The sequence below is a fragment of the Pongo abelii genome, chromosome 22 (genome assembly GCF_028885655.2).
Source record: "Pongo abelii isolate AG06213 chromosome 22, NHGRI_mPonAbe1-v2.0_pri, whole genome shotgun sequence".
Classification (NCBI taxonomy): domain Eukaryota; kingdom Metazoa; phylum Chordata; class Mammalia; order Primates; family Hominidae; genus Pongo; species Pongo abelii.
In genome coordinates this window covers 56659036-56686429 of record NC_072007.2, presented here as the reverse complement: position 1 = coordinate 56686429, position 27394 = coordinate 56659036, and the positions used below count along the sequence as shown (strand labels likewise).

General features: G+C 49.0%; 1 protein-coding gene across 3 annotated transcripts in view; it reads left to right on the top strand.

Annotated features, from left to right (window-relative positions):
- MCM3AP (minichromosome maintenance complex component 3 associated protein) overlaps nucleotides 1-27394 on the top strand; it is a 48350-nt gene that overhangs the window by 10881 nt on the left and 10075 nt on the right. For all 3 annotated transcript variants that reach the window (XM_009234076.4, XM_009234075.4, XM_009234074.4), the window contains exons 8-21: nucleotides 1397-1594; nucleotides 2161-2429; nucleotides 4428-4590; nucleotides 7854-8014; nucleotides 9028-9269; nucleotides 9671-9873; nucleotides 11065-11165; nucleotides 13575-13706; nucleotides 14080-14193; nucleotides 15914-16066; nucleotides 17998-18195; nucleotides 20137-20205; nucleotides 20461-20595; nucleotides 23506-23659. In XM_009234076.4, the coding sequence (XP_009232351.4) occupies nucleotides 1397-1594; nucleotides 2161-2429; nucleotides 4428-4590; nucleotides 7854-8014; nucleotides 9028-9269; nucleotides 9671-9873; nucleotides 11065-11165; nucleotides 13575-13706; nucleotides 14080-14193; nucleotides 15914-16066; nucleotides 17998-18195; nucleotides 20137-20205; nucleotides 20461-20595; nucleotides 23506-23659 (2292 nt within the window). The remainder of the gene's footprint in view (nucleotides 1-1396; nucleotides 1595-2160; nucleotides 2430-4427; nucleotides 4591-7853; nucleotides 8015-9027; nucleotides 9270-9670; nucleotides 9874-11064; nucleotides 11166-13574; nucleotides 13707-14079; nucleotides 14194-15913; nucleotides 16067-17997; nucleotides 18196-20136; nucleotides 20206-20460; nucleotides 20596-23505; nucleotides 23660-27394) is intronic.

The following is a 27394-nucleotide window of genomic DNA, read 5'->3' as shown; positions in this document are numbered from 1 at the left end:
AGATGCAAGTTATTTTAAATAAAGTTGTTTTTCAATTTTTTTTTTTTTTTTTTTTTTGAGACAGGGTCTCACTCTGTCACCTAGGCTGAAGCACAGTGGTCCAATCATGGCTCACTACAGCCTCAACTTCCCAGGCTCAGGTGATCCTCTCACTCAGCTTACAGAGTAGCTGGGATTAGAGGCATGCTCCACCATGCCCAGTTACTTGTTTTATTTTTTGCAGTGATGGGGTCTTGCCGTGTTGCCCAGGCTGGTCCCGAACTCCTAAGCTCAAGTGATCTGCCCACCTCCGCCTCCCAAAGTGCTGGGATTACAGGCGTGAGCCACCACATCCTGCTAACTTTTTTCTTTTTACGATCTTATTCCTGTCTCTTTCTATGCTTATGTTTTACACATTCGAGATTATGCTTTAGATACAATTTTATGTGTATCTTTTCCACGTAAAACTATGTCATGAACATTTTCCTTTGTTAGGGTAAACTACGAGCATTTAAAAATGACAGCATATTATTAGTAGCTCTGTCAAAACTCTGCATTTTTACCATTAGTAGATGGGCTGTTTCTAAATTTTTAGTTCTATTAACAATATTGTTTGGCATCTTGTATGTAATGCTTCTCTGGTATTTATATTATTTTCTTCAGATCCTAAGAATTACTGCATCAGAGGGTATGACCTTTCCTGAACATTATCAGTGTATCTTCCCAAATTGTTTCCCCAGAAAGCTGCACCAATATAGATCCTTTTGGACTTTGTGAATTTTGCTTATGGGCTTCTCCTTCTCCTCCTGGCTGGTGGCTTTATACACCCTTCGCCTGGTGCAGGGTCCCTAGCCCAGCAACTCATGTCACTGTAGGGCCACTGCCCCAGGAGAGGCACATGCCCAGGGCCTCGTCCTGTGTACATCTCTGCCTATTCCCTTGGCCACGTCTTCAGCCTCCTTTTGAGGTGGGAGATGCAGCTCCAGGCCCCAGGTGGGCAGCCGGCCCCTGATGCTGTGCCCTCAGCAGTCCTCACCGCCTGTCTGTTTTTCACTTCTGCTCTGTGTAGACAATCTGGTGTGTGAGCAGGCCTGAGACCTTTTAAATGCTTGAGGCCCTTCCCTGTCCCATCTCTCCGCTTTGGAGGCTGGCAGATGTGCCTTCACTTAACATTCCTCCTGTTTGTCATGACACACTCGTATCTTAACTGCTTGTCATATTTGCCAAAATCAAATTTCTCAATTTATCTTTGAATTTTGATTGTCACCTTTTAATAGAAATTTTATGTTGAAAAATATATTCTCAAATACTGATCTTGTGTGGGTGTGTATGTGATTTTCCCCCTCGTTTTCAGGCATAACCGTGCCTGGCCCAAGGTATGCCACATGGGCAGCCTGTCTCGGCTTCATGTCTCTAGGTGGACCACGCAGCAGCCGTGAAAGAGTACAGTCGGTCCTCGGCGGATCAGGAGGAGCCCCTGCCCCACGAGCTGCGGCCCTTGCCAGTGCTCGGCAGGACCATGGACTACCTGGTGACGCAGATCATGGACCAGAAGGAGGGCAGCCTGCGGGATTGGTATGACTTCGTGTGGAACCGCACGCGTGGCATACGGAAGGTATTGGCTGCCTCCAACCTGGATGCTAAAAAATCCATGCAAATTCCAAAATCAAACTGATATTTTTATTTTACTCTGTTATATATTTTATCTGTAACAAAAATGTACTTTTGTGGGCCGGGTGTGGTGGCTCAGGCCTGTAATCCCAGCACTCTGGGAGGCCGAGATGGGTGGATCACCTGAGGTGAGGAGTTTGAGACCAGCCTGGCCAACATGGTGAAACCCCGTCTCTACTGAAAATACAAAAATTAGCTTGGCGTGGTGGCACACGCCTGTAGTCCCAGCTACTCGAGCGGCTGAAGCAGGAGAATTGCTTGAACCTGGGAGGCGGAGGTTGCGGTGAGCCAAGATGACACCACTGCACTCCGGCCTGGCTTCTGTCTCAAAAAAAAAAAAAAGAAAACCCCAGGACTTTTATTTAAGTCACTACAAAGTCCTATTAAAATGTGCATCATGGGCTTTGTTTCAAATTGAAAAGTGAGAAATTGAGGTCGTAGCATGATCCTTCTCACAGTTGCCTCTTTGCATGGGAATGTGTGTGTGATCCTCCCCCCACCTGTGGCCAGGATATCACGCAGCAGCACCTCTGTGACCCCCTGACGGTGTCCCTGATTGAGAAGTGCACCCGGTTTCACATCCACTGTGCCCACTTCATGTGTGAGGAGCCCATGTCCTCCTTTGATGCCAAGATCAATAATGAGAACATGACCAAGTGCCTGCAGAGCTTGAAGGAGATGTACCAGGACCTGAGAAACAAAGGCGTCTTCTGTGCCAGCGAAGCGGAGTTCCAGGGCTACAATGTTCTGCTCAGTCTCAACAAGGGAGACATCCTAAGGTGAATTTTCACATCCAAAAGTTGTCCTAAGGTGGCTGAAAAGGCAGGCTTTAAACAGGAGAAGAGCTTTCAGGAGTGGCAGTAGCCAATAGTGCAGCATTCTCTCTGGTAGCAGATGTTGGGATGATAGTGGAGGACCTTGGTCTGGCTTTGCAGTCGGCTGAGCTGAGCTGGGGGAAGAGCGATGGGGGTGTGCCCTGGGACCAGCACATCTGATGTAGGCCCCACATGTTCATTTCTGAAAACAGTTTCTCCTCACCAGTGAGAAAATGAGGAAGTAATCCTCCTCATGAGACAGGTGAGTGAACCAGGAGAGGGAGTTCCAGGCGCCCTGCAGGGTTGTTAGCAGTTCCCTGTTCCCAGATAGTTTTGTCAAAGATCTAAGTAATAAGAGAGGAAAAAATTGTGTGAAACAAAAATGCGAAGAATGGGGTAGTGAGAATGAATGAATGTAAAACCCTGGTCTGATCCATAATTAGACGCTTATATGCGAAGTCTCGCGAGCTCTCTGGCCCTCTGCTCGTGGTGGACCCTCTGCTTGTGGTTAAGCTGGACTTATGGTGGACAGTGTCCCCTTTAGTTCTAAGATTCCCCTATCAATGGTGAACCTCTTCTTTTTAGCTTTGTATTTTCCTCAAGAACTGTGTGATAGAATATCTAGATGTGTGATTGATTTTAAATTTTTATTTTATTTTTGAGACCAAGTCCTGCTCTGTTGCCCAGGCTGGAGTACAGTAGTGCGATCTCGGCTCACTGCAACCTCCACCTCCTGGGTTCAAGCGATTCTCTTGCCTCAGTCTCCTGAGTAGCTGGGATTAAAGGCACATACCACCATGCCCGCCTAATTTTTTTGTATTTTTAGTAGAGACAGGGTTTCGCCATATTGGCCAGGCTTGTCTGGAACTCCTGACCTCAGGTGATCCACCTGCCTCGGCCTCCCAAAGTGCTGGGATTACAGTTATGAGCCTCTGTGCCCGGCTGATTTTAAATTTTAAAATTAAGCCTTGTATAGTCTGGGCAACATGGTGAGACCCTTCGACCAAAAAAAAAAAAAAAAAAAAAAAAAAATTAACCAGGTGTGGTGATGTGTGTCTGTAGTTCCAGCTACTGGGGAGGCTGAGGTGGGAGGATCCCTTGAGCCCAGGAGGTCAAGGCTGCAGTAAGCTGTGATCATGCCACTGCACTCCAGTCTGGGTGACAAAGCAAGACCCTATCTCTTAAAAAAAAAAAAAAAAAGACCAGGTGTGGTGGCCCATGGCCTGTTATCACAGCACTTGGGAGGCCGAGATGAGAGTGTTGCTTGAGGCCGGAAGGTTGAAGCTGCAATGAACTGTGATCGTGCCACTGCTCTCCAGCCTGGGTGATAGAGCAAGTACTCTGTCTCAAAAAAAAAAAAATTAAACTGGTTATGAAAGATTGCTGTATTGTCTTTTTCTACGTGACAAGCATTTGTTCTCCGTCACGAATAATTTAGTCAAAATCAATTCATTTCTAAACAAAAAGAGTTAAGTTTTCTGTTTTTTAGACTTTACCATCCAGCACAGCTGACAGTCCATTGGCATTACTTTAAAGTAACTTTTTGACAACTGATTCCTAAATTGCTTTTTGAATTTGTTTATTCTGTTCGTTATCGTTTTGAAGGAAACCTTTGTCAAACCAGCCCAAGCGTGGTAGTTAGTAAACTATGAATTTAACGGCACATTTCACCAGTAAGACCCTCCTTCTCAGTATGGTTGAAATCCAGTCTCATTATTACTTGAGACAGGGTCTTGCTCTGTCACCCAGGCTGGAGTACAGTGATGTGATCACAGCTCACTGCAGCCTCAACCTCCTGGGCTCAAACGATCCTCCCACCTTGGCCTCCCCACTTTTTGGGATTACAGGCGTGAGCCACTGCATCTGGCCAGTGAAATCTATTATTTATCAGATCTATCTTCATAAAAATTTGGTCTTATTAAAAATAACATTCCAATCCCTTTTCTCTCCTTTAATTAACAGAGAAGTACAACAGTTCCATCCTGCTGTTAGAAACTCATCTGAGGTGAAATTTGCTGTTCAGGCTTTTGCTGCATTGAACAGTAATAATTTTGTGAGATTTTTCAAACTGGTCCAGTCAGCTTCTTACCTGAATGCTTGTCTTTTGCACTGTTACTTCAGTCAGGTGAGTACATGAGCTGTGCTTACAGAGTTGGAAGAAAGCAGGTGGTTCTTGTGCTATTTGAGTGCTTTCCTATTCCAGGCTTTTCAAAGCATGTCTCAGGCTGACGCTGTGTCACCGTTGCAGCAGCCCCATGAAGGGGTTACTGGTGTTGCCCTGTTTTATAGGGGTTATCACCGTTGGTCACCATCCGGAAAGGCTGTGCAATGGAAAATACAGTTCTATGGTTCAAATAAGAAAAATCTCTTTAGGAAAACATAGGTTGAATTCAGCACTATCATCATCCGTGAAAACTAACTAAAAAGCAAAAATCTCATATGCACAAAATCTTTGACTTTGAAATGCTTCGTGTTTTAAATCGAAGTTTCTGGAGTGAGGCTGATGGCGCTAAGTTCCTTTCAGTGGGTGCCTCAGTGTCTGTGCTTTGCCGTGTGCTAGGGTTGCAGAGGCAATGGGAAGGCCAGTCCCTCCCTTGGGGTTTGCGCAGAGTAAACTCTGTGTCTTGAGGTTTCCAGTCGGTTCTTTTGTTCCAGTTCCATGGAACTTGGGGATGAGGACAGAGCAGCCCCTGTAGCACCTGCTGTTCTAGGCCCTGCATGATTCCGTTCAGTGCGACGTGACCAGGACCGCGGCCCGCCGTACAGAGCGCCACCTCACCTCGCACGCACTCTGCTGCCCATTCTGGCAGCGGCTTCAAGGAGGCTGCCGGGATTCCTTGCCACAAGCCCGTAGTGGCCGCAGTGTGGGGAGGATGCTGCCTGGGAGATCTCAGGACCTGCCTAGGTTGGTCTGTGGCTCCAGGTCATTTCTCTGGTCACACATCAGGGCCTCCTGTAAACAGTGACTAAACCCACAGTCATGTCACGGTCAGAGGGTCTTTTGCAGGTTTGCTCCTTGCTGTCAGATCTGCAGGTTGCCAAACAGAACTGATATTCTGGAGTAAATGAAAAGGTTTTCCACCACTTGCCACTTGTAGTTAATATTGGCTGGGTGCTTTGGCTCACACCTGTCATCCTGGCACCTTGGGAGGCTTGGGAGGTGGGAGAATTGCTTGAGCTCAGGAGTTTAAGGCCAGCCTGGGCAACATAGGGAGGCCCTGTCTCTACTAAAAATAAAAAAAAAGTCAGCCAGACAGGTGTGGTGGGATGCTTCTGTAGTTCCAGCTACTCAAGAGGCTGAGGTGGGAGGATCACTTGAGCCCAGGAAGTTGAGGCTGCAGTAAGCCAAGATCTGCACTCTCCAGCCTGGGCAACAGAGACCCTCTCAAAAAAATAAACAAAAATAAAATAAAACATAGTTAATGTTGTATACATGATTGAGTGTTAGTAGAATGTTGACCATTTTTAATAACTTTATTTATTTATTTATTTAGAGATGGAGTCTTGCTCTGTTGCTCAGGCTAGAGTGCAGTGGCACGATCTCTGCTCACTGCAACCTCCGCCTCCTGGGTTCAAGCGATTCTCCTGCCTGAGCCTCCCTCCTGAGTGGCTGGGATTACAGGAGCCCACCACCACGCCCAGCTAACTTAGTAGAGATGGGATGTCGCCATGTTGGCCAGGCTGATCTCGAACTCCTAGCCTCAGGTGATCCACCCACCTTGGCCTCCCAAAGTGCTGGGATTACAGGTGTGAACCACCTTGCCTGGCCATTTTTAATAACTTTAAACAAAAGAGATATTCAGGTATTTTTCTTTAGAAAAACTCTTCACCGGCAGTGGCGCACAGAGGCAGCCTCCTGTCCCCGCAGCCCTGTGCACTCCTGCTCAGAGGCTTTGTGCTTGCTGTTCCCACTGCTGGTCTACACTCGCAGAGCCGCACGGCGCTGTCTCCACCTCCCTGAGGCCAGGCGAGGCTTGGCTGCTGCCCTCAGCAGGGCCCCTGCCAGCGCTCCATGTTCTCCCTGCCCATCTGCCGCACTAAATCACCATTCCGTGTGTTTGATGTGTTTGTTTTCTGTGGCATTGGTCTCTCCCCTGGCACGTCAGCTATGTGGGGACAGGGATTGTGTTTTTGTTCACTGTTGTACTCTCAGCATTAAAAACGGTGCCAGGCACAGAGCAAACACTTGATCAGTGTTGGTTGAATTAAAGAACATCGGAAGAGGACTAACAGCTTAGGCACCAAAGTCCCAGCACTCAAGCATAATTTTTGTTAGGATTTTCATTTTTTCCTTTGTCTATTTTTACCTTTATTTTTATTTATTTATTTTTTTGAGATGGCGTCTCACTTTGTCACCCAGGCTGGAGTGCAGTGGCGTGATCTCGGCTCGCTGCAACCTCCACCTCCCGGGTTGAAGCGATTCTCCTGCCTCAGCCTCCCTAGTAGCTGGTATTACAGGTGCGTGCCACCACACCCAGCTAATTTTTGTATTTTTAGTAGAGATGGGGTTTCACCATGTTGGCCAGGCTGGTCTCAAACTCCTGGCTTCAAGTGACCCACCTGCCTTGGCCTCCCAAAGTGTTGGGATTACAGGCGTGAGCCACCGCACCCAGTCCCATTGTCTTTTTTTTAAGAGACTGGTTTTCACTCTGTCACCTAGGCTGGAGTGCAGTGGTGTGATCAAGGCTCACTGCAGCCTCAACCTCTTGGGCTCAAGCAGTCCTCCCACTTCAGCCTCCCATGTTGCTGGGACCACAGGTGCATGCCACCAAGCCCCACTAATTAAAACAAATATTTTTTTGTAGAGAATAGGATGTAGCTATGTTGCCCAGGCTGGTCTTGAATTCCTGGGCTCAAGTGATCCTCCCACCTTGGCGTCCCAAAGTGCTGGGATTACAGGTGTGAGCCACTGCACCTGGTCTTTGTCTTCTTTTTTTTTTTTTTAAGGCTCTTGTTAGAATGCCATGAACAGTTGTCTCCAACTATTATATGTCATTCCACGGGATTGGTTTCCTGCTGGCATTCCATGGTCTCTGGGGCCTTCTGCAGCACCTTCCTGGCCTTCTGTCATGTGGATGCTGCACAGCTGACTTCACCTGGCCTTGGTGATGGGCAGTTTGTTTCATGATTTCTCTTATCAATAAAACCTTCACAAGCCATCCTTCTCTGTGAGAGTGTTTGCTTGGCACGCATTCCTGAGCACTGCCCCTGAGCAGACCGCCTACGATCTCTAAGCTTGGGTTCCATGTTGCCAGAGCGCCTTCTGGTGGACTCAGCCCAGGAGGAGCCCATGTGCCCCACGCTGGCCATGTCTGTGGTCATGGGCTGACTGCATGTGTCTGACTGGGCCTTCCTCTGAGACTGCAGTGATTTGGCTCCTCCTTTCAGATCCGCAAGGATGCTCTCCGGGCGCTCAACTTCGCGTACACGGTGAGCACACAGCGATCTACCGTCTTTCCCCTGGATGGCGTGGTGCGCATGCTGCTGTTCAGAGACTGTGAAGAGGCGACCGACTTCCTCACCTGCCACGGCCTCACCGTTTCCGACGGGTAAGAGCCGAGAGTGGAAATGTGGGGCCCCTGTCTCCTTTTTTCTTGTTAATTCTGATGAAGGGCTGTGAGGGGCTGGCTGCTTGCCTGACTTGAAGAAGGTGCATTCCCTCTGCCATGCAGGTGAACACACAAGACTCAGAATGGCTGGGGGTGTTCCCAAGGTCACACCCTGGCTGTCAGCACATTGAGGGCTCAGACCAAGTTCTTTGTGACTCCAAAATCAGTCCTTTTCACGAGTTGCCAACGAACCTAAAGATAAAAGTTAGGGCCTTCCTTATTTTTTCCCTTGACTGCCTTTGCCAGCCAATGACGGACAACCTCTGACGGCTGGGATGGAGGCACCCGCAGGCCAGCCGGAGTCTTCTCCAGTACTTAGCAGTCAGAGTGGTGAGACTCACAGACGCTCTCTCAGAAACCGGCAGCTTACACTCAACACCCGGTGCCTAGTTCCCCACCCTGTCTCCTGTAACTCCTCACCTGCCTCCTGCCTGTCTCCTCCTTCCAGTTGTGTCTCCTCCTCCCGGTCCTGTCTCCTCCTCCCGGTCCTGTCTCCTCCTCCCGGTCCTGTCTCCTCCTCCCGGTCCGGTCTCCTCCTCCCGGTCCGGTCTCCTCCTCCCGGTCCGGTCTCCTCCTCCCGGTCCGGTCTCCTCCGTCCGGTCCTGTCTCCTCCGTCCGGTCCTGTCTCCTCCTCCCGGTCCTGTCTCCTCCTCCCGGTTCTGTCTCCTCCTTCCGGTTGTGTCCTCACAAAATAAGACGGTTTTGGCTGAGCCAGCGAGGAAGCAGGAGTGAGTCAGCGTGTGTCTGTTAACACGCTGGGCTCTGGGCTCAGTGGTTCCAGGGACCTACAGAGGCGCCAGGGTGGGCGGCAGTGGGACCCGGGCCACTGCTTTCTGTTATTTACACGTGGCTGTGGTGCCGTCCAAGGAGCTTGCAGTACTCAGCGGGGCACTGAGGGCGAAGCTGTCTTCTCCCCTGGTGACACCCTCGGGGGTCTTTTGTGGTCTGGGTAGCTGTGTGGAGCTGAACCGGTCTGCATTCCTGGAACCAGAGGGATTATCCAAGACCAGGAAGTCGGTGTTTATTACCAGGAAGCTGACGGTGTCGGTCGGGGAAATTGTGAACGGAGGGCCATTGCCCCCCGTCCCTCGTCACACCCCTGTGTGCAGCTTCAACTCCCAGAACAAGTACATCGGGGAGAGCCTGGCCGCGGAGCTGCCCGTCAGCACCCAGAGACCCGGCTCAGACACAGTAGGTGAGCGAAGCTGCAGTCGTAGTGAGGGGACTAGCTGCATTTTCCCACCGGGACGCCTCCCAGGAGCCTGGGCATCTGCATTTTCCCACTGGGACGTCTCCCAGGAGCCTGAGCACCTGTCTTGTCTTGGGGCCCAGGGGTGTGGCTCTTCCTCATGCTCAGATGGTTCTCACTGGGAGTGGACTGAGGGCTTTGAAGCCCTCCTCCTGGCTCCCTGACATCCTGGGGCTTGTTTTACATGCAAAGCGTATGTTGTCCCATGTAGCTGGTCTCCTGGAGGGCAGGCCAGTCCTCCGGGTCACTGTGGGTGGTCTGGGGCTGTCCCTGCACCGACCTTGGTCCCCGTGGTGCCAGGCACCCTGTGTCTGCAGCTATGTTTTCTCCTGTATGTTTCCTTCCAGGCGGAGGGAGAGGAGAGGAGTGTGGTGTAGAGCCGGATGCACCCCTGCCCAGTCTCCCACAGTCTCTACCAGCCCCTGCGCCCTCGCCAGTGCCTGTGCCTCCTGTCCTGGCACTGACCCCATCTGTGGCGCCCAGCCTCTTCCAGCTCTCTGTGCAGCCTGAGCCACCGCCTCCAGAGCCCGTGCCCATGTACTCTGACGAGGTAGGGACTCTTTTTTTTCTAGGTCTGGACTCTGGGAAGCCCACTGTGCACAAACGTCCTTAGTCATCACCCCATGAGGTGGGGCTGTGGCGCCTGGTCTCTCAGGAGAGTCCAGAGAGGGGTCCTGCCTAGAATCACTCAGCCTCAGGTGGGGCCCACCTATTCAGGCTCATTCTGGAGTCCGTCTTCATCTCAGGAGCTTCCTGTCACAGCACCGGCCTGAGCCCCTGTGTGTCTGAACTCAACACCCGTCTATTCCTGACGGGATCATTGGCAGCATTGTGCGCCCCCTGATGGGTGTGACCTGGGGTGGCATGTCTGCCTGGTGGGTGTGTCCCCTGTGGGTGTGGCCTGGAGTGGGCATGTCCCCCTGATGGGACCCCAGTATGCATGGACTGAGTGTGGGTGTGTACCCTGAAGGGCATGTCCTGGGGTTGGGTGTCCCCACTGATGGGTGTGACCTGGGGTGGGCGTGTCCCCTGTGGGTGTGGCCTGGGTAGGCGTGTCCCCTGGTGGGTGTGCCCCCTGATGGGCATGGCTTGGGGTGGCTGTGCCCCCTGATAGGCGTGGCCTCGGGGTGGACGTGTCCCCTCTGGTGTGTGTGGTCTCTGTGGCTGTGCACCCTGATGGGCATGGCCTGGGGGTGGGTGAGCCCCTGATGGGCATGGCCTGGAGGTGGGTGAGCCCCTGATGGGCATGGCCTGGGGGTGGGTGAGCCCCTTGACCGGCCTGGCCTGGGGGTGGATGTGCCCCTTGATGGTTGTGGCCTCACGGTGGGCATGGTCCCGACAGGTGCCTTGATATTGAGTAGAGCCTGTCGACTCTATGGTTGTGAGACTGGATTGTGCCACTCTGGCTGCTTCGGGGCAGGCACTGGGCACCAGCCCATCTGGGGATCACGGAGTCCTGGGGGGGAGCATAGAGTGGCCACAGAAACAGAGGCTGCTTGACGTAGACTGGAGATGGCTAGGCCAGGGCGCTGTATGGCCATCCGCAGGGCGCCTTCCTCTCCAGATGGCACCTTTCCATTCGCTAGGGGACACCTTTCCTGCAACAGCCTAGCCGACCCCGTGTCAGGGGTTGTTTGCTTCTGTCACGAGACGCCTGCAGACTGTCCGGTGACAACATGTTACCCAGCATTTCTGCCCTGGGTGGGACGTTCCATTCCACCCCATGCTGGTCTCTCCACAGGACCTGGCGCAGGTGGTGGATGAGCTCATCCAGGAGGCTCTGCAGAGGGACTGTGAGGAAGTTGGCTCTGCGGGCGCTGCCTACGCAGCTGCCGCCCTGGGGTGAGTGGCATCTGGTGCTCCCCTCCTGCTGCTTGCTGTGGGGAGCTGCGCCCAGTCCTCCAGAAGTTTCCTTTCATAAAGTTGCCTGCGTTTTTGGAGTCATAATCCAATAAGTTATTGCCAGATACAGTGTCAGGAAGATTTTCCCCTACATTCTTCTTTTTCAGGATGGTTTTGCTATTTGGGGTCTCCTGAGATACCATGCGAATTTTAGGATGAGTTTTTCTGTTTCTGCAGAAAGTGCTGTTGGGATTTTGATAGGGATTGCGTTGAATCTGTTGATTGTTCTGGGTGGTACTGTCATCTTTTTTTTTTTTTTTTTTTTTTTTGAGATGGAGTCTTGCTCTGTTGCTCAGGCTGGAGTGCAGTGGCTCGATCTCAGCCTCACTGTAACCTCCAGCTCCTGGGTTCAAGCAATTCTTCTGCCTCGGCTTCCCGAGTAGCTGAGATTACAGGTGGGCACCATCCTGGCTAATTTTTTTATTTTTTGTAGAGATGCCTTTCGCCATGTTGTCCGGGGGTGGTCTCAAACTCCTGGCCTCAAGTGATCCACCTGCCTCAGCCTCCTAAAGTACTGGGATTACAGGCATGAGCCACTGCACCTGGCCAGTATTGTCATCTTAACAATATTAGATCTTATAATCTGAGAATATGGGATTTCTTTCCATTTATTTAGGTCATTCTTAATTTCTTTCCACAATGCTTTGTAGTTTTCAACGTATAAAGTTTTTGCCTCCTAGGTTAAATTGTTTTGTTTGTTTGGTTTGTTTTGTTTTGTTTTGTTTTTGAGACGGAGTCTCGCTCTGTCGCCCAGGCTGGAGTGCAGTGGCACAATCTTGGCTCACTGCAACCCCCACCTCCCGGATTCAAGCGATTCCTCTGCCTCAGCCTCCCGAGTAGCTGGGATTACAGGCATCTGTCACCACGCCTGGCCAATTTTTTGTATTTTTAGTAGAGACAGGGTTTCACCGTTATTAGCCAGGATGGTCTCGATCTCCTGACCTCGTGATCCGCCCGCCTCGGCCTCCTAAAGTGCAGGGATTACAGGTGTGAGCCACTGCACCTGGCCTTGTTGAGGATTTTTATATCCATATTCATGAGGAATATTGGTCTGTAGTTTTCCTTTTTATTTCTTTATTCCTTTTTTTTTTTTTTCTTTTTTGAGACAGGGTCTTATTTTGTCACCTAGACCCGAGTGCAAAAGCATAATCATGGCTAACTACAGCCTTGATCTTCTAGGCTCAAGCCATCCTCTCACCTCAGCCTCCCAAGTAGCTAGGACCACAGGTGCATGCCACCATACCCGGCTAATTTTTTAATTTTTTATAGAGATGGGGTCTCTCTATGTTGCCCAGGTTAGTCTTGAAGTCCTGGGCTCAAGCAATCCTCCCACCTCAGCCTCCTAAAATGCTGCGATGACAGGCATGAGCCACTGTGCCTGCTCAGTCTATAGTTTTCCTATAGTGTCTTTGGTCTGTCTTTGGTATTAGGGCAATGCTAGCCTCATAAAATGAGTTAGTAAATACTCCCTCCTCTTCAGTTTTTTGAAAGGATTTGAAAAAGATTGGTGGTTAGTTTTTCGTTAGTGTTTAATAGAATTTACCAGTGAAACCTTCTTGTCTTATACCTTTCTTTGTTTGGAAGTCTCCTTACTAGTTATAGGTCTACTCAGATTTTTCTGTTTCTTCATGAGTCAGTTTTGGTAGATTGTGTGCTTCTAACAGTGGGCATAATTTTTCTGCTGGCAGCCAAACAGGTACAGGTTGCATATCCCTTCTCCAAAATGCTTGGGACCACAAGGGTTTTTAGATTACAGATATTTTTGGATTTTGGAATATTTGTATTATATGCACCAGTTGAGTATCTCTTACCTAAAAATCTGAAAATCTGAATTCTAAAATGCTCCAATGAGCATTTCCTTTGAAAAGCATGACATGGTGTGCTCAAAAAGTTTGAGATTTTGGAGCATTTTGGATTTCAGATTTTTGGATTAGGGACAGTCAACCTGTGTGTTTTTTTTTTTTTTTCCTTGTCAATGACTTGGCTTTTTTATTCTGATATTTTTCTCTCTCTCTTTTTTTTTTTAATGAGACAGAGTTTCGCTGTGTCGCCCAGGCTGGAGTACAGTGACGCGATCTCGGCTCACTGCAGTCTCCCCCTCCCAGGTCCAAGCAATTCTTCTGCCTCAGCCTCCTGAGTAGCTGGGGCTACAGGCGTGTGCTGCCGCGCCTGGCTAATTTTTGTATTTTTAGTAGAGATGGGGTTTCACTGTGTTGGCCAGAATGGTCTTGATCTCCTGACCTCGCGATCCGCCCACCTCAGCCTCCCAAAGTGCTGGGATTACAGGCGTGAGCCACCGCATCCGGCCTTGACTCTGATTTTGAATGCTATCCCCTTTGCTCTGTTTAGTGTTTCTAATGCTGCTATGGAGGATTTGTTAACAGCTGCAACCACGGGCATTTTGAGGCACATTGCAGCCGAAGAAGTGTCTAAGGAAAGGGAGCGAAGGGAGCAGGAGAGGCAGCGGGCTGAAGAGGAAAGGTAAGTGTGTCTTGTCCACGCAGCCAAATAAGGAGCTCAGTGTGGACACAGGCAAGAACTGACCCTGGCCGTGATGCTCCTGCTATTGTCCACTGTGCTACCATTCCACCCCTGCTGACCCACTCATGTCCTCCTATGCTTCAGCCCAGGGGGTGGATGGAGCGCCTCAGGCCACACCTACCCGTGAGCAGTGGCCCTTCCCAGCCAGGAAAGGCAGGGGAAGGGAGGTGGTGTCAGGGTAGCTGGAGTAGGGGTGGCCTGCCGACTCAGGCAGCACACCTCAATCCCTGTCTGCGTGGCCAGGGAGTAAAACAAACAGTACTTATTTTTATTCTTAAACATTACCCTTGTGTATTTTTTCTCTTCCCTGTAGGTTGAAACAAGAGAGAGAGCTGGTGTTAAGTGAGCTGAGCCGGGGCCTGGCCGTGGAGCTGATGGAACGCGTGATGATGGAGTTTGTAAGGGAAACCTGCTCCCAGGAGTTGAAGTAAGTGAAACGCTGGTGTCTTGCTGTGCCAGGAGAGTGAGCTTTGGCTGTGCCCTAGGCTGTGTCTTGCGCCACTGAGGATAGGCTATTAGAAATGGGTCTTGCCTGTCTAAGCTACTTTGATTTTGTGACCAATTGTATTTGATGCAGTCCTCTGTGCTCCCTTGGCTGACAGAATTTTATGATAAAAAATTGTCTTTTATATGAGGGCTGCCACCACATGACCATAGTCAGCCATCCTTCGTAGCCACTGGCATTTATCATATATTTGAGACACTTCCAGTTGATTGCACAAGTCAGATGTTGCTGATGAGAATATTTTGTGGTTGTCTGCATAGTAATTTACAAATTCTACGCCAGGCACCTGTAGTCTGAGCTCCTCAAGAGACTGAGGTGCAAAGATCACTTAAGCTCAGAAGTTCCAGGTAGTGTGCTATGACTGCACCTGTGGTGGCCACTGTACTCCAGCCTGGGCAACATAGTGAGACCCTGTCTCTAAAATAATTAAAAATTCTGACTATTTTATTAAGATAAAGGTTTATTTCTTAACTGTTACAAGGGCCCCTATGGACCTATAATTTGGCACCCTGTACCACTTAATTCTTTTTACCCTGTCTTTTTAGGTGTCTGTAGTTTAAGTATTAAAGCTTCTCTTACAGTGAAGATGGAATTACATTTTAATACTGAGGATGCAGACTCTTGCACTTTTTTTTTTTTTTTTTAAAGACGGAGTCTTGCTCTGTCACCCACACTGGAGTGCAGTGGCACGATCTGGGTTCACTGCAACCTCTGCCTCCCGCGTTCAAGCAATTCTCCTACCTCAGCCTCCCAAGTAACTAGAATTACAGGCACGCACCGCCATGCCCAGCCAAATTTTTTTTTTTTTTTTTTTTTTGAGATGGAGTCTCACTCTGTTGCCCAAGCTGGAGTGCAGTGGCGCCATCTCGGCTCACTGCAAGCTCCGCCTCCCAGGTTCACGCCATTCTCAGCCTCCTGAGTAGCTGGGACTACAGGAGCCCGCCACTATGCCTGGCTAATTTTCGTATTTTCAGTAGAGACGGGGTTTCACCGTGTTAGCCAGGATGGTCTTGATCTCCTGACCTCATGGTCCGCCCGCCTTGGCCTCCCAAAGTGCTGGAATTACAGGCATGAGCTACCGTGCGCGGCCGTCCAGCTAATTTTTTGTATTTTTAGTAGAGACGGGGTTTTACCATGATGGCCAAGCTGGTTTCGAACTCCTGACCTCAAGTGATCTGCCTGCCTTGGCCTCGCAAAGAGCTAGGATTACAGGCGTAAGCCACTGTGCCTGGTCGACTCTTGCACTTTTCGTTTTTGTTTTTTTTTTTTTTTTTTTTTGAGATGGAGTCTCGCTCTGTCATCCAGGCTGGAGTGCAGTGGCGTGATCTCTACTCACTGCAAGCTCTGCCTCCTGGGTTCACATCATTCTCCTGCTTCAGCCTACCGAGTAGCTGGGACTACAGGCGCCCGCCACCACACCAGGCTAATTTTTTTGTATTTTTAGTAGAGACAGGGTTTCACCGTGCTAGCCAGGATGGTCTCGATCTCTTGACCTCATGATCCACCCGCTCCAGCCTTCCAAAGTGCTGGGATTACAGGCGTGAGCCACCGCGCCTGACCGACTCTTGCACTTTTCAAGCAAGCCCTCAGTGTCTGTGGGCCCCAAGTACAGCGTCTTCCATGCTGATTGCCCTGTTTCTAGGAATGCAGTAGACACAGACCAGAGGGTCCGTGTGGCCCGTTGCTGTGAGGATGTCTGTGCCCACTTAGTGGACTTGTTTCTCGTGGAGGAAATCTTCCAGACTGCAAAGGAGACCCTCCAGGAGCTTCAGTGCTTCTGCAAGTATCTACAGCGGTGAGTCCTGTGTTCCTACAGGCAAAATCCACACACACAGGGAAGAGTCTTTTACCAAATTCAAAATATATAAGCTATCAGTTTCTGTATTCAGTGGTAAATGAGGGAAAAAGTTATAGCAATTAATACCTAAAATAGACTCTAATTGGATTATACTGCATTTCAGAAATACTTGATTACACACACACACACACACGCACACAATATAAGGGGAAAAGTCAGGAGTTAGATTGGGACGTGGTGGCTGCTGTGTATGTCAACTAATATTTATAGGGTGCCTGCCATTTGCCCACTGCACTAGGTGCTGGGAGACAGCTGTGAACAAGCCAGATTATGGCTGCATGCACCAATAAGGGTGAATTCTCAAAATATAAGTAGTGGAGAAAAAGCAATTAATAGGGAATATACAAATAGTGTATATTCAAACTAAATAGGTTGTTTCGGATTTATATATAGTGGTATAACCCTAAAGAAAAGAAGGAAAATAATGATCATAATCTCAGCATAGTGGTTACTTTTGGGAATGGGAGGTGGTGCCTTTCATGGCCACAACTTCTCAACTGGATGTAAGTGCACAGGTGCTCAATGATTTATTAATCTTATAATTGAGCATATATGTGTTATGTATGTTGTATGATTCATTTCATAATAAAATGGAAAATCAGTAATAGTGTCCTTGGCAGTTGGAACAGTATAAAAGGGAGTATGGGGAGAAGTGAGTCTTCCTTCTACAGCAGACCCCTGTCCATTGTGCGAGCAGCAGCTGCTTGCGAAACCATCCAGAGACTTTCTGTCCTTTCTTGTGGCTGTTGGCACAGATGGGCTCATGATCCCTACTTTGCTCTGAGCCTTCTTTTGCTCCATGTGATATGAGGTGGAGGCTTGGCTGTAGCAGCATGCTGAGCTGTCCCCGTTGCCAGTGGTCTTGAGGTCAGTGTGAGAATGTACCATAAATGACCTTCCTGGTCTTCTGTTGATGGACTTTCATGTGGCTTTTTTTTTTTTTGAGATGGAGTCTCACTCTGTCACCCAGGCTGGAGTGCAGTGGCGCAATCACAGCTCACTGCAACCTCCACCTCCCAGGTTCAAGTGATTCTTCTGCCTCAGCCTCCTGAATAGCTGGGACTACAGGCGTGCGCCATCATGCTCGGCTAATTTTGTTTTTTTTATTTTTAGTAGAGATGGGGTTTCACTATATTGGCCAGGCTGCTCTCGAACTCCTGACCTCCTGATCCGCCCGCCTCGGCCTCCCAAAGTGCTGGGATTACAGGCGTGAGCCACCGAGCCTGGCCGTAGCTCTTTTTAGCTCTGGTAAAGACTGTTGCGGTGACTGTCATTGTATAGACAGACATCTCACCCGTTTGCACACAGGCACGTGGGTGTGGACATAAATTCCTATCAGTGGTGGCTGTGGGTCAAGGGGTATATGTATCTTTTTTTTTTGAGACAGAGCCTTGCTGCGTCAACCAGGCTGGAGTGCAGTGGTGTGATCTCGACTCACTGCAACCTCCACCTCCTGGGTTTAAGGGATTCTCCTGCCTCAGCCTCCCAAGTAGCTGGGACCACAGTCGCCCGCCACCATGCCCGGCTAATTTTTTGTATTTTAGTAGAGATTGGGTTTCACTGTGTTGCGCAGGCTGGTCTTGAACTCTTGAGCTCAGGTAGTCTGCCCGCCTTGGCCTCCCAAAGTGCTGGGATTACAGGCGTGAGCCACTGCACCCGGCTGGGTACATGTATCTTAAATCTGTATCCATATTGCCAAGTCAGCCTCCAAAGCTCATTCAGTATTAACTGTTCACGTTCAGTAGTTTCATTTCTCACCACACTCATTTGATGTCCTTCTTTCCCCATGCTTGAGTTCTGACTGCAATGTGTTTCTCAGTTTGAAGACCCTGAAAACACTGTGTGATGATACATTTTCATGTCCCCAGGTGGAGGGAAGCTGTCACAGCCCGCAAGAAACTGAGGCGCCAAATGCGGGCTTTCCCTGCTGCGCCCTGCTGCGTGGACGTGAGCGACCGGCTGAGGGCGCTGGCGCCCAGTGCAGAGTGTCCCATTGCTGAGGAGAACCTGGCCAGGGGCCTCCTGGACCTGGGCCATGCAGGGAGATTGGGCATCTCCTGCACCAGGTCAGCATCAGCTGCCGCCTGCCTCGTCAGGGCTCCCCTGCCCCCACTTGGTTTTACCAGGAGCTGAATTAATGTGTGTGTTTGGAGGGTGAAGATAGGTGAAGCCTGGAGGCGAGGACAGGCACAGGGTTGCATTTTGAAGGTTGTCTCCCACAGCTGTGGACGTGTGACTTGTTCCACTGGGAAAGCAGAGCTCTGAGTTCACCTTGAAAGACTCAGTGTCCTGGTGCCTGAGTTTAACTCTGCATCACCTGTTCTTTTCCTGCTCGTCCCAGTTTAAGTACTTGCCACTTCCATCCTTGTTGGAGGAGCCCGAGGTCCACGCTGGCCTGTGTCTTCCGATCCCATCCCCGCCCCATCCCTCTGTTCCTCCCGCCATCTCCTTCACACACTGCCCCCTTTCTGTGGCAGCATCTTCCAGACTCCACCTCTACCTTCCAGTATTTCCCTCGAGGCCCCTTGGTGTGGCCCTGGTCCTCCCTGCCACTCCTCCTGGTCACCCTGAGCAGAACCGGCTCCTCAGGGCCATGCCAGGACTCCCCTCAGCCTGCATTCCTGGCCATGCTGGGCTTGGCCTTTATTTAGAACCCATGTAGGTGCCACCTCTTGCCTGGCCTCAGGGCTCCCTGGCCTCCCAGTGGGTGGGGACTGGGGAGGCAGCCTGGAGGACCTAGCAGGCACACCGCTGGGGCCTCATGTCATGTCTTGTCCTCCTCCCGGTCATCACTGGATGTTCCCTCTGAAAACTGTCTTGTGGGTTTCATTTGGCCCCATCAGGTTCCGCGCCGGCAGTGGGGGTGGCAGTCCCAGCCTGTTGCAGGCACGCTGTGAGGCCAGGGCTGGGGCTGGCTCCTCTGACCCATTGGCTGCCTTCACATAGTGACCTGGCCTTCTCCTGGAGTCATGGCTTCTTGTGTCCCCCCTCCGTAGCTGCCCTTGTCAGCCTCAGTCTCCTTGTCTGAGCCCTCCACCCTGCCCCCTCAGCCCAGACCTCTGTCTGCCCTTCCCTTCTGCACAGCCCCTGGTGATAGCCCCGTCACCCGTCTGTCACTGACAGCCCCCATCATGCATCTCCAACTGAGGCCTCTTCCCTGAGTTCCAGACTTGGTTTCCAGTTCATGGTTTAACCTCTAAACCTGATTTTCCCCCACCCTGCCCCTTCCTGCTCATAGGATGCCGTCCTGTCCTCCTGTGCTTAGGGCACAAACCTGGGCTTGCATCTCTCTCAGACCCAGCATCCTCAGCTCTGCCCTCAAAACGCACCAAGGGCATGGCAGTTTTCTCCACCTCACTGGAATGTTGCTGCAGCACCTGTCTGCCAGCTTCCACCCTGGGCCCCGATCGTGTCCTCAGCACCACAACAGAGGGATCGTCCGACAGCTCAGCCAGGTGGCGTTGCCTCTCGGCGGCGTCCCTAGCACTCCCCGAGTCTCTGCATTGTGGACCCACCCCCTCCCCCGCTGCCCTCACTGCTCTCCCCAAACACGCCAGGTCCAGCTATGGCCTGGCACAGCCATGCCCTCTGCTGTTTCCAGAAGTTGTCACGCTGGCTCCCCCGTTTCCTTCAGGTCTTTGCTCACATATCACCTGACCACCCTGAGTGAGATTGCAACACGCACCCTGGCTCCAGCCCCACCTGGCAGCATTTGCCCACAGTGCCGACACCTCCCACATGCCAGGCCAGCCACTTAGAGATGCTGTTCTCTCCCCATTAGAGCCTATGTTCTCGAAGGGCAGGATTTTGTCTGTTTATTGCTGAATCTCCCATGGCCAGCACACAGTGGATACTTAACATGATATTTGTGGAATGAAGGAATCCTCTAACCTGTTTCATTGGCAGAAAATGTGTTTTTCAGTCTCCTGAGTATTCCCCAGGGGACACTAGCCAGTACTTTTCACTAAGCTCCTGCGGGGACACTGTCATTCTGCTTTCCTTTGCAGGTTAAGGCGGCTCAGAAACAAGACGGCTCACCAGATGAAGGTTCAGCACTTCTACCAGCAGCTGCTGAGGTCTGTCATGCTGCACCCTTCTGCGCACCCCCTGGTGATCCCCCTGTTCCCCAGTCTGTCACACTGGCAGCCCCCCTCATGCATCTCCAACTGAGGTCTCTTCGATGACCTCCAGACTTGGTTTCTAGTTTGGAGTTCAGCCTCTGAACCTGATTTTCCTCCAGCCTGCCCCTTCCTGCTCATAGGATGTGTGTGCTGCTCCTGCAAGGAAGGGTCTCACACACTGGCTAATCCATGGTGGTCTGTTCCTCCCAGTGATGTGGCATGGGCGTCTCTGGACCTGCCATCCCTTGTGGCTGAGCACCTCCCTGGGAGGCAGGAGCATGTGTTTTGGAAGCTGGTGCTGGTGTTGCCGGATGGAGAGGAGCAGTCCCCAGAGAGCTGTGGCAGGTCAGTAAGGGTTTCCCCTGTGGGGTTTCCAAGAGGTGGAGTGAGTGGGCAGGGCAGAGTTGCGGGCCAGGGCCAGGTATTCCCCTTATGTGTGATGGGAACTCGGAAGTATAGCTTTATGTTTTAATGCTTGGATTTACAGTCTGTTTTGCTCATGATTTTAAGTTGAAACTTTAGATTTGATTATTTCAATTTCTATTCCATAAACTTGGTGTATTAGTCCGTTCTCACACTGCTTTAAAGAAATAACTGACACTGGGTACTTTATAAAGAGGTTTAATTGGCTCGGCTGTACAGGAAGCATGGCTGGGGAGGCCTCAGGAAACCCACAATCATGGTAGAAGGCTAAGGGGAGGGAGGCATGTCTTACATGGCCAAAGCAGGAGGAAGAGAGATTGAAGGGGGAGATGCCACACGCTTAACCAGATCTCGTGAGAACTCCCTATCATGAGAACAGCAAAGTGGGAGGTGCCACACACTTCTAAACAACCAGATTTCGTGAGAGCTCACTATAATGAGAACAGCAAGGGGGAGGTGCTGCACACTTAACCAGGTCTCGCGAGGCTCACTTTCATGAGAACAGCAAGGGGGAGTTGCCACACAACCAGATCTCCTGAGAGCTCACTATCATGAGAACAGCTATGGGGAGTTTCCACACTCTTAACCAGATCTCCTGAGAGCTCACTATCATGAGAACAGCGAGGGTGAGTTGCCACACACTTAACCAGATCTTGTTGAGAGCTCACTATCATGAGAACAGTGAGGGGGAGTTGTTACACAACCAGATCTCGTGAGAGCTCACTATCATGAGAACAGCGAGGGGGAGTTGTCACACACTTAACCAGATCTTGTTGAGAGCTCACTATCATGAGAACAGTGAGGAGGAGTTGTCTCACACTTAACCAGATCTCATGAGAGCTCACTATCATGAGAACAGTGAGGGGGAGTTGTCACACACTTAACCAGATCTCATGAGAGCTCACTATCATGAGAACAGCAAAGGGGGAGTTGTCACACACTTAACCAGATCTCGTGAGAGCTCACTATCATGAGAACAGCGAGGGGGATTCCACCCCCGTGATACAATCACTTCCCACCAGGCCCCTCCTCCAACACTGGGGCTTACAGTTCAACATGAGATTTGGGTGGGGACACAAATCCAAACCATATTACTTGGCAACAGTCTTAGACCAAAAGCATTTAAGAGTTGATTGTTATTTCAAGCTGTGTTAAGGTACATTGATAGACCTGCTTCATTTTAGACTCTTCAGTAAGATAGTTTATAGTCTATTTACTATAGTTCCATTTTTTTCCCCTTAAAGAAACTTTTGGCATTTTAAAAAAGAAAAAATTGACATGATCTTATTTTCTGTAACCAAATAGCATACAGAAGTCATGTTTTTAAAGCAACTACAGTCTCTTCATGTTTTTTTGAGACAGGGTCTTGCTTTGTTATCACCCAGGCTAGAGGGCAGTGGTGTGATAACAGCTCACCGCAGCCTCGACCTCCAGGGCTCAATTGATCTTCTCACCTCAGCCTCCTGAGTAGCTGGAACTACAGGCGTGTGCCACCATGCCTGGTTAATGTTTTTTTTTTAAAGATGGGGTTTCACTATGTTGCCCAGGCTGGTCTTGAACTCCTGGGCTCAAGCAATCTGCATGCTTCAGTCTACCAAGGTTTTGGGATTACAGGCGTGAGCCACCACACCTGGCTTACAGTTTATTTTTAAAATAGCTTTATTGAAATGTTATTCACATACCATAAACTTCACCCATTTAAAGTGTACATTTCAGTGATTTTTAGATATATTCACAGGGTTTTGCAACCATCACTGTTACTAATTTGCAGAACACCTTTTCACTTAGAAAGCCTGTATTCTTTTTTTTTTTTTTTTTGAGATGGAGTCTCACTCTGTCGCCCAGGCTGGCATGTGGTGGCATGATCTTTGTTCACTGCAACCTCCACCTCGGGTTCAAGCAATTTTCCTGCCTCAGCCTCCCAAGTAGCTGGGATTACAGGCGCACACCGCCACGCCCAGCTTAGTTTTGTATATTTTTTGTAGAGACAGGGTTTTGCCATGTTGCCCAGGCTGGTCTCAAACTGGGCTCAAGCGATCCACCTGCCTTGGCCTCTCAAGGTGCTGGGATTACAGGCGTGAGCCACTACGCCCAGCTGATGAGTCATTTCTTAAAACAAAATAGCTGTCTTCTCATTTGCTAAGTTTGTATGTCACTTAAGAATTCTTAAGGTCTTAGGTATGAGAAATTTGTTCTGTAAAAAACATGTATTTCAAACTCTAGGGATGTTTTCTATTGCTGAAAATCTTAATGCTTCAGAATTTTAAGTCACATTAGAATGACCCAGTTCCATTCTAATGGAATGGAGTGCCCCCTCCTCCTGCCCAATTAAGAACAAGTAGAAGCTGGGAGCAGTGGCTCATGCCTGTAATCCCAGCAACTGGGGAGGCTGTGGAGGGAGGATTGCTTGAGCCCAGGAGTTTGAGGCCAGCATGAGCAACATAATGAGACCCTTTGGGTGAGACTCTACAAAAAAAATGGAAAAATTAGCTGGGCATGGTGGCCCGTGCCTGTAGTCTCAGCTACTGAGAAAGCTGAGGCAGGTTTGCTTCCTGCAGTGAGCCAAGTTTGTGCCATTGCACTCTAGCTTGGGCGACAGAGCGAGACCCTGTCTCAAAAAAAAAAAAAAAAAACAAAGAGTAAAGATTGTTGCTCCATTTTAAAACAACAGCCTGTTTTGTGCAGGTCAGCTTCATAGTAAGATTTGGTATTTGTGGACCTAGGTCTGTGTGATATTTCTCTTTCTTCTTTTCCTGAAAGTCTTTATAATTCAAATTTCGAATTAGATTCTTCAAGTGTTTTTTTTGTTTTTTGTTTTTTTTTAATCTGTAGAATTCTAGCAAATTGGTTAAAAGTCAAGTTCATGGGAGATGAAGGCTCAGTGGATGACACATCCAGCGATGCTGGTGGGATTCAGACGCTTTCGCTTTTCAACTCGCTTAGCAGCAAAGGGGATCAGATGATTTCTGTTAACGTGTGTATAAAGGTGAACTATAATTACTTTGTGTTTACTTCTGTGTTTTCATTACTTTCACTTACTCCCAGATATCACTGGAACCATGCAAATACTGCTTATTCCCTAATGTGGTTTTGAAAGACTGTGGGAGGCTCAGAAGCAAGTATTATGTCTGTCCGTACATGTCGTTTAAAAAATTATTTTTTTAAGCCAGTCAAATTGAGCAGTGGGCATCAAGCCCAGCCTGCTTCTTTACTTTTTCTTTTAATACTATATATTGGATTTCCTAAATGTAATACGTACACAAAACTTTTAAAAAATGAGGAAATGTAAAAGAAGTATAAAGATGATGATAAGAGCCATCCATGCTCTTGCCATTCTGAGGTAACAGTAACTTCTTGGTGCAAATTCTTCCCTTTTCCTGGGGTTACAAAGTCACATTTCATCTACTGGAAATTAGTTTACTGTTGCTGTTACCTTCATTTTCGTTTAAGAAAGTAACACTTCCATGTACTTAAAAAGAAGTCAAATAATGCCACCCACATGATTTAAAATGAGACATAGTAGCTCCTCCTTCCTCTCTTAACTCCTTTCTTCAGGGCCGCATTTTTCTCGTGTTTCCAGATCACACACTTACACAGCCATTTCTCAGTTTATCCATTTAAATGTTCTCTGCTGACTTCCCATTAATATAAATGTATTAGTTACCTTATTCCTAAATAACTAATTACTCCTAACATAGCAGCTTAAAATAATGTCTGTCATCATGGTATCTGTGGGTCAGGAATCCAGGTGTAGCTTAGCTTGGGTCTTCTGGCTCAAGGTTTCTCATGGGTGGAAATCAAAATGTTGGCTAGGATTGTGGTCTCATCTGAAAGCTTGACTGAAGGGTATCTACTTCCCAGCTCACTCTAGTGAGCTTGTGTCAGGATTCACTTCCTTGCAGGCTGTGGCCAAAGACTTCCTCAGTTCCTGCCACGTGGGCCTCTCCCCAGCTGACAGCATGGCAGCTGGCTTTCATCAGAGTGAGCAAGAGATGAGCCTAGATGGAAGTCTGAGTGTGTTTATAACCTAAACATAGAAGTGACATCCTGTTGCTTTTGTTGGCTTCTGTCTGTCAGAAGTGAGTGGCTAGGCCCAACTCACGGGGCAGGAGATCACACATGGGCATGAACACTAGGCAGAATCAGGGGGGCCCTCTTGGCCACTGCATACCATACTAGGTACAGCGTGTCCTCTTGTGCCATGGTCCTGCTTGGCCTTCCACGTCTTCCCGGGATAGCTACACTATCACTTTGTATTACTTCAGTGAGTGGGGTCATATTTTGATGGCTCTGTGACTGCTATTCACCTCAGAACCAGTAGTGTTCTATAACCACAATTATTTTTTTCCTGCAAGAAATAGAGTTGCCTTATTGTCTCACTTAATGTAATTCTCTTTATCTCTTTAATTTTTACTGGGGGGCCGTATATATCTCGGTAGAGTTTTCCAAATGTTCTAACACTTCACTTGATCCATCCATGTTCCCTCTGTCCTGGAACTCTCAACTGTGGGCTGGTCTCCATCCAGGCAGCATGTGCCTTAGTGCCATCATTGTGAGCACATGTCCCTGCTCCTCCACCTGGAAGCTCTGTGACCTTGGGCAAGTTCCCTAGTGTCTTTGCCACCTGTGTATGGGTACTGTTACTTATTATCCCTATTTTACTCAGAGACGGTAAAATAAACTGCCCAAGCCTCTGCAGGTGCTGTCTGGTGGAGATGCTCATCTGGCTCTTGAGGATAAAGTGAGTGCAAACACAGACTGCATAGGACAGTGCCTGGCACAGGCCAGGTGCTCGCTCAGTGTTGCCATTAGCAGCAGCTGCAGTATTTTTTCTTGGTTCAGCCCCTTGTTGGATGGTATATGTCATGTGAGGGGAATTTTCTGAGTCCTTTCCATTATGAAAATGATTTTATTAACAAAATAGCTTAAGCTGGGGGAAAGAAAAAGAAAATGCATTTATTTCATTCTGACATTTGCTTCATAGTTTAGCTACGTTTGTAAAATTATAGGTAGAAAATTATTTTCCTAGCCGCGCATAGTGGCTTATGCCTATAATCCCAGCACTTTGGGAGGCCGAAGTGAGCAGATTGTTTTGAGTGCAGGAGTTCGAGACCAGCCTGGGCAACGCGGTGAAACCCTGTCTCTATAAAAAATACAAAAATTCGCTGGGCATGGTGGTGTGTGCCTGTAGTTCTAGTAGCTTGGGAAGCTGAGGTGGGAAGATTGCTTGAACCTGGGAGTTCGAGGCTGCAGTGAGCCGTGATTGCACCACTGCACTCCAGCGTTGATGACAGAGGAAGACCCTGTCTCAAAAGAAAGAAAATTATTTTCCTTCCAGTTTTGCTCCACTGTCACCTAGCATCCACTGTTGCTGTACTATTCCTGTTCCTTTCTGTGTGGCCTGGTTTTGTTTCTCTACGGAAGCCTTTTCTCTCTGTTCATGGTGTACTGAAAATTGACTTTGTTACACTGGCACTACTACCTTCACTCACTGTGCAGGGCTTAGCAGGTCCTTTCAGGCTAGAGACTCCTATTTCACTTCTGGGACATTTTCATGTCTTTATGATGCTCTGTCTTTTTTCTGTTCTCTCTTGAACTTCTATTAGATAGATGTTAGGCCTCATCAATTGATCCTCTGAGTTTCTTATCCTATTTTCTATCCTATTTTCAATCTCATCTCTTCCTACTGTGTTTTGAAAGATTTCCTTACTTTATTTTCCAATTGTCCTACTGAATTTTTTATTCCATATATATTATTTCCTCTTTCTTCTTATCATGACTTTTTCATAGCATCTTATTTTTTGGATGCATCATCTTATCTTTCCAAGGAAATTAGGGTTTTTGGGGTCTAAGTTTTCTTTGGTTCACGTATTATCTGGTTCCTCTTTTTTTTTTTTTCCTCTCTGTTACTCCAGTTTATCTCTTTTATGTTGGAGGCCCTCCTCAGATGCCTTACCCAAGGCTGTCTGTCTATATCTGAGTGAGGCCCTAAAAGGCTAGCCAAGAAGTTCTGTGTCTGGGGCGGGGTGGAAGGTAGCTAAATGGCAAGCCAGGCTTTTTAGAGGGACTCCCAAATGTCTGGATCTGGATGTCTGTTCCCTAGACTGTTCAGTTTTTCTGGAAAGGACTTGTGCCATCTGCTTTCTGGGGAGCTGCTGGTATTCTCAGGGTAGGGTTGGGAGTGGTTTGGCGCTGAGTCCCTTCCACTGTGCCTGACCATGTCCCTCCATCTGGATCCTCTCAGGACTCCTGTTCAGGGGCCCAGGGGGACTGGTTGTGCATAGAGATTGCCTGCAGTGGTGGGTGCCGCCGATAGGGTCAGGCTCTGAACTTCACCTTGGCTCCTGGTGTCTGCAGGGCCTGGGTATACAGGGCTTTTGCAGGCTCAGTCAACCTGACTCCTTACACACCCACACCTGCAGCCTTTAGGTATGGCATCCTCTGCTTCCCTAACCCAGGGATTGGTCACAACTATTTGCTGCTTTCTAGAAATTTATCAGAATCCCTCATCTGCTGCTGGCTTGTCTTCCCTCTTTCTATTATTATGGGCTTATATTTTTGTTTATTTTTGTAGAGATGGGGTCTTGCTATGTTGCCCAGGCTGGTCTTGAATTCCTGGCTCCTGGCCTCAAACAGTTCTCCTGCCTTGGCCTCCCCAAGTGCTGGGATTACAGTCATGAGCCACTGTGCCTAGCTTTAACTTTTTTATACCTGTTTAAAG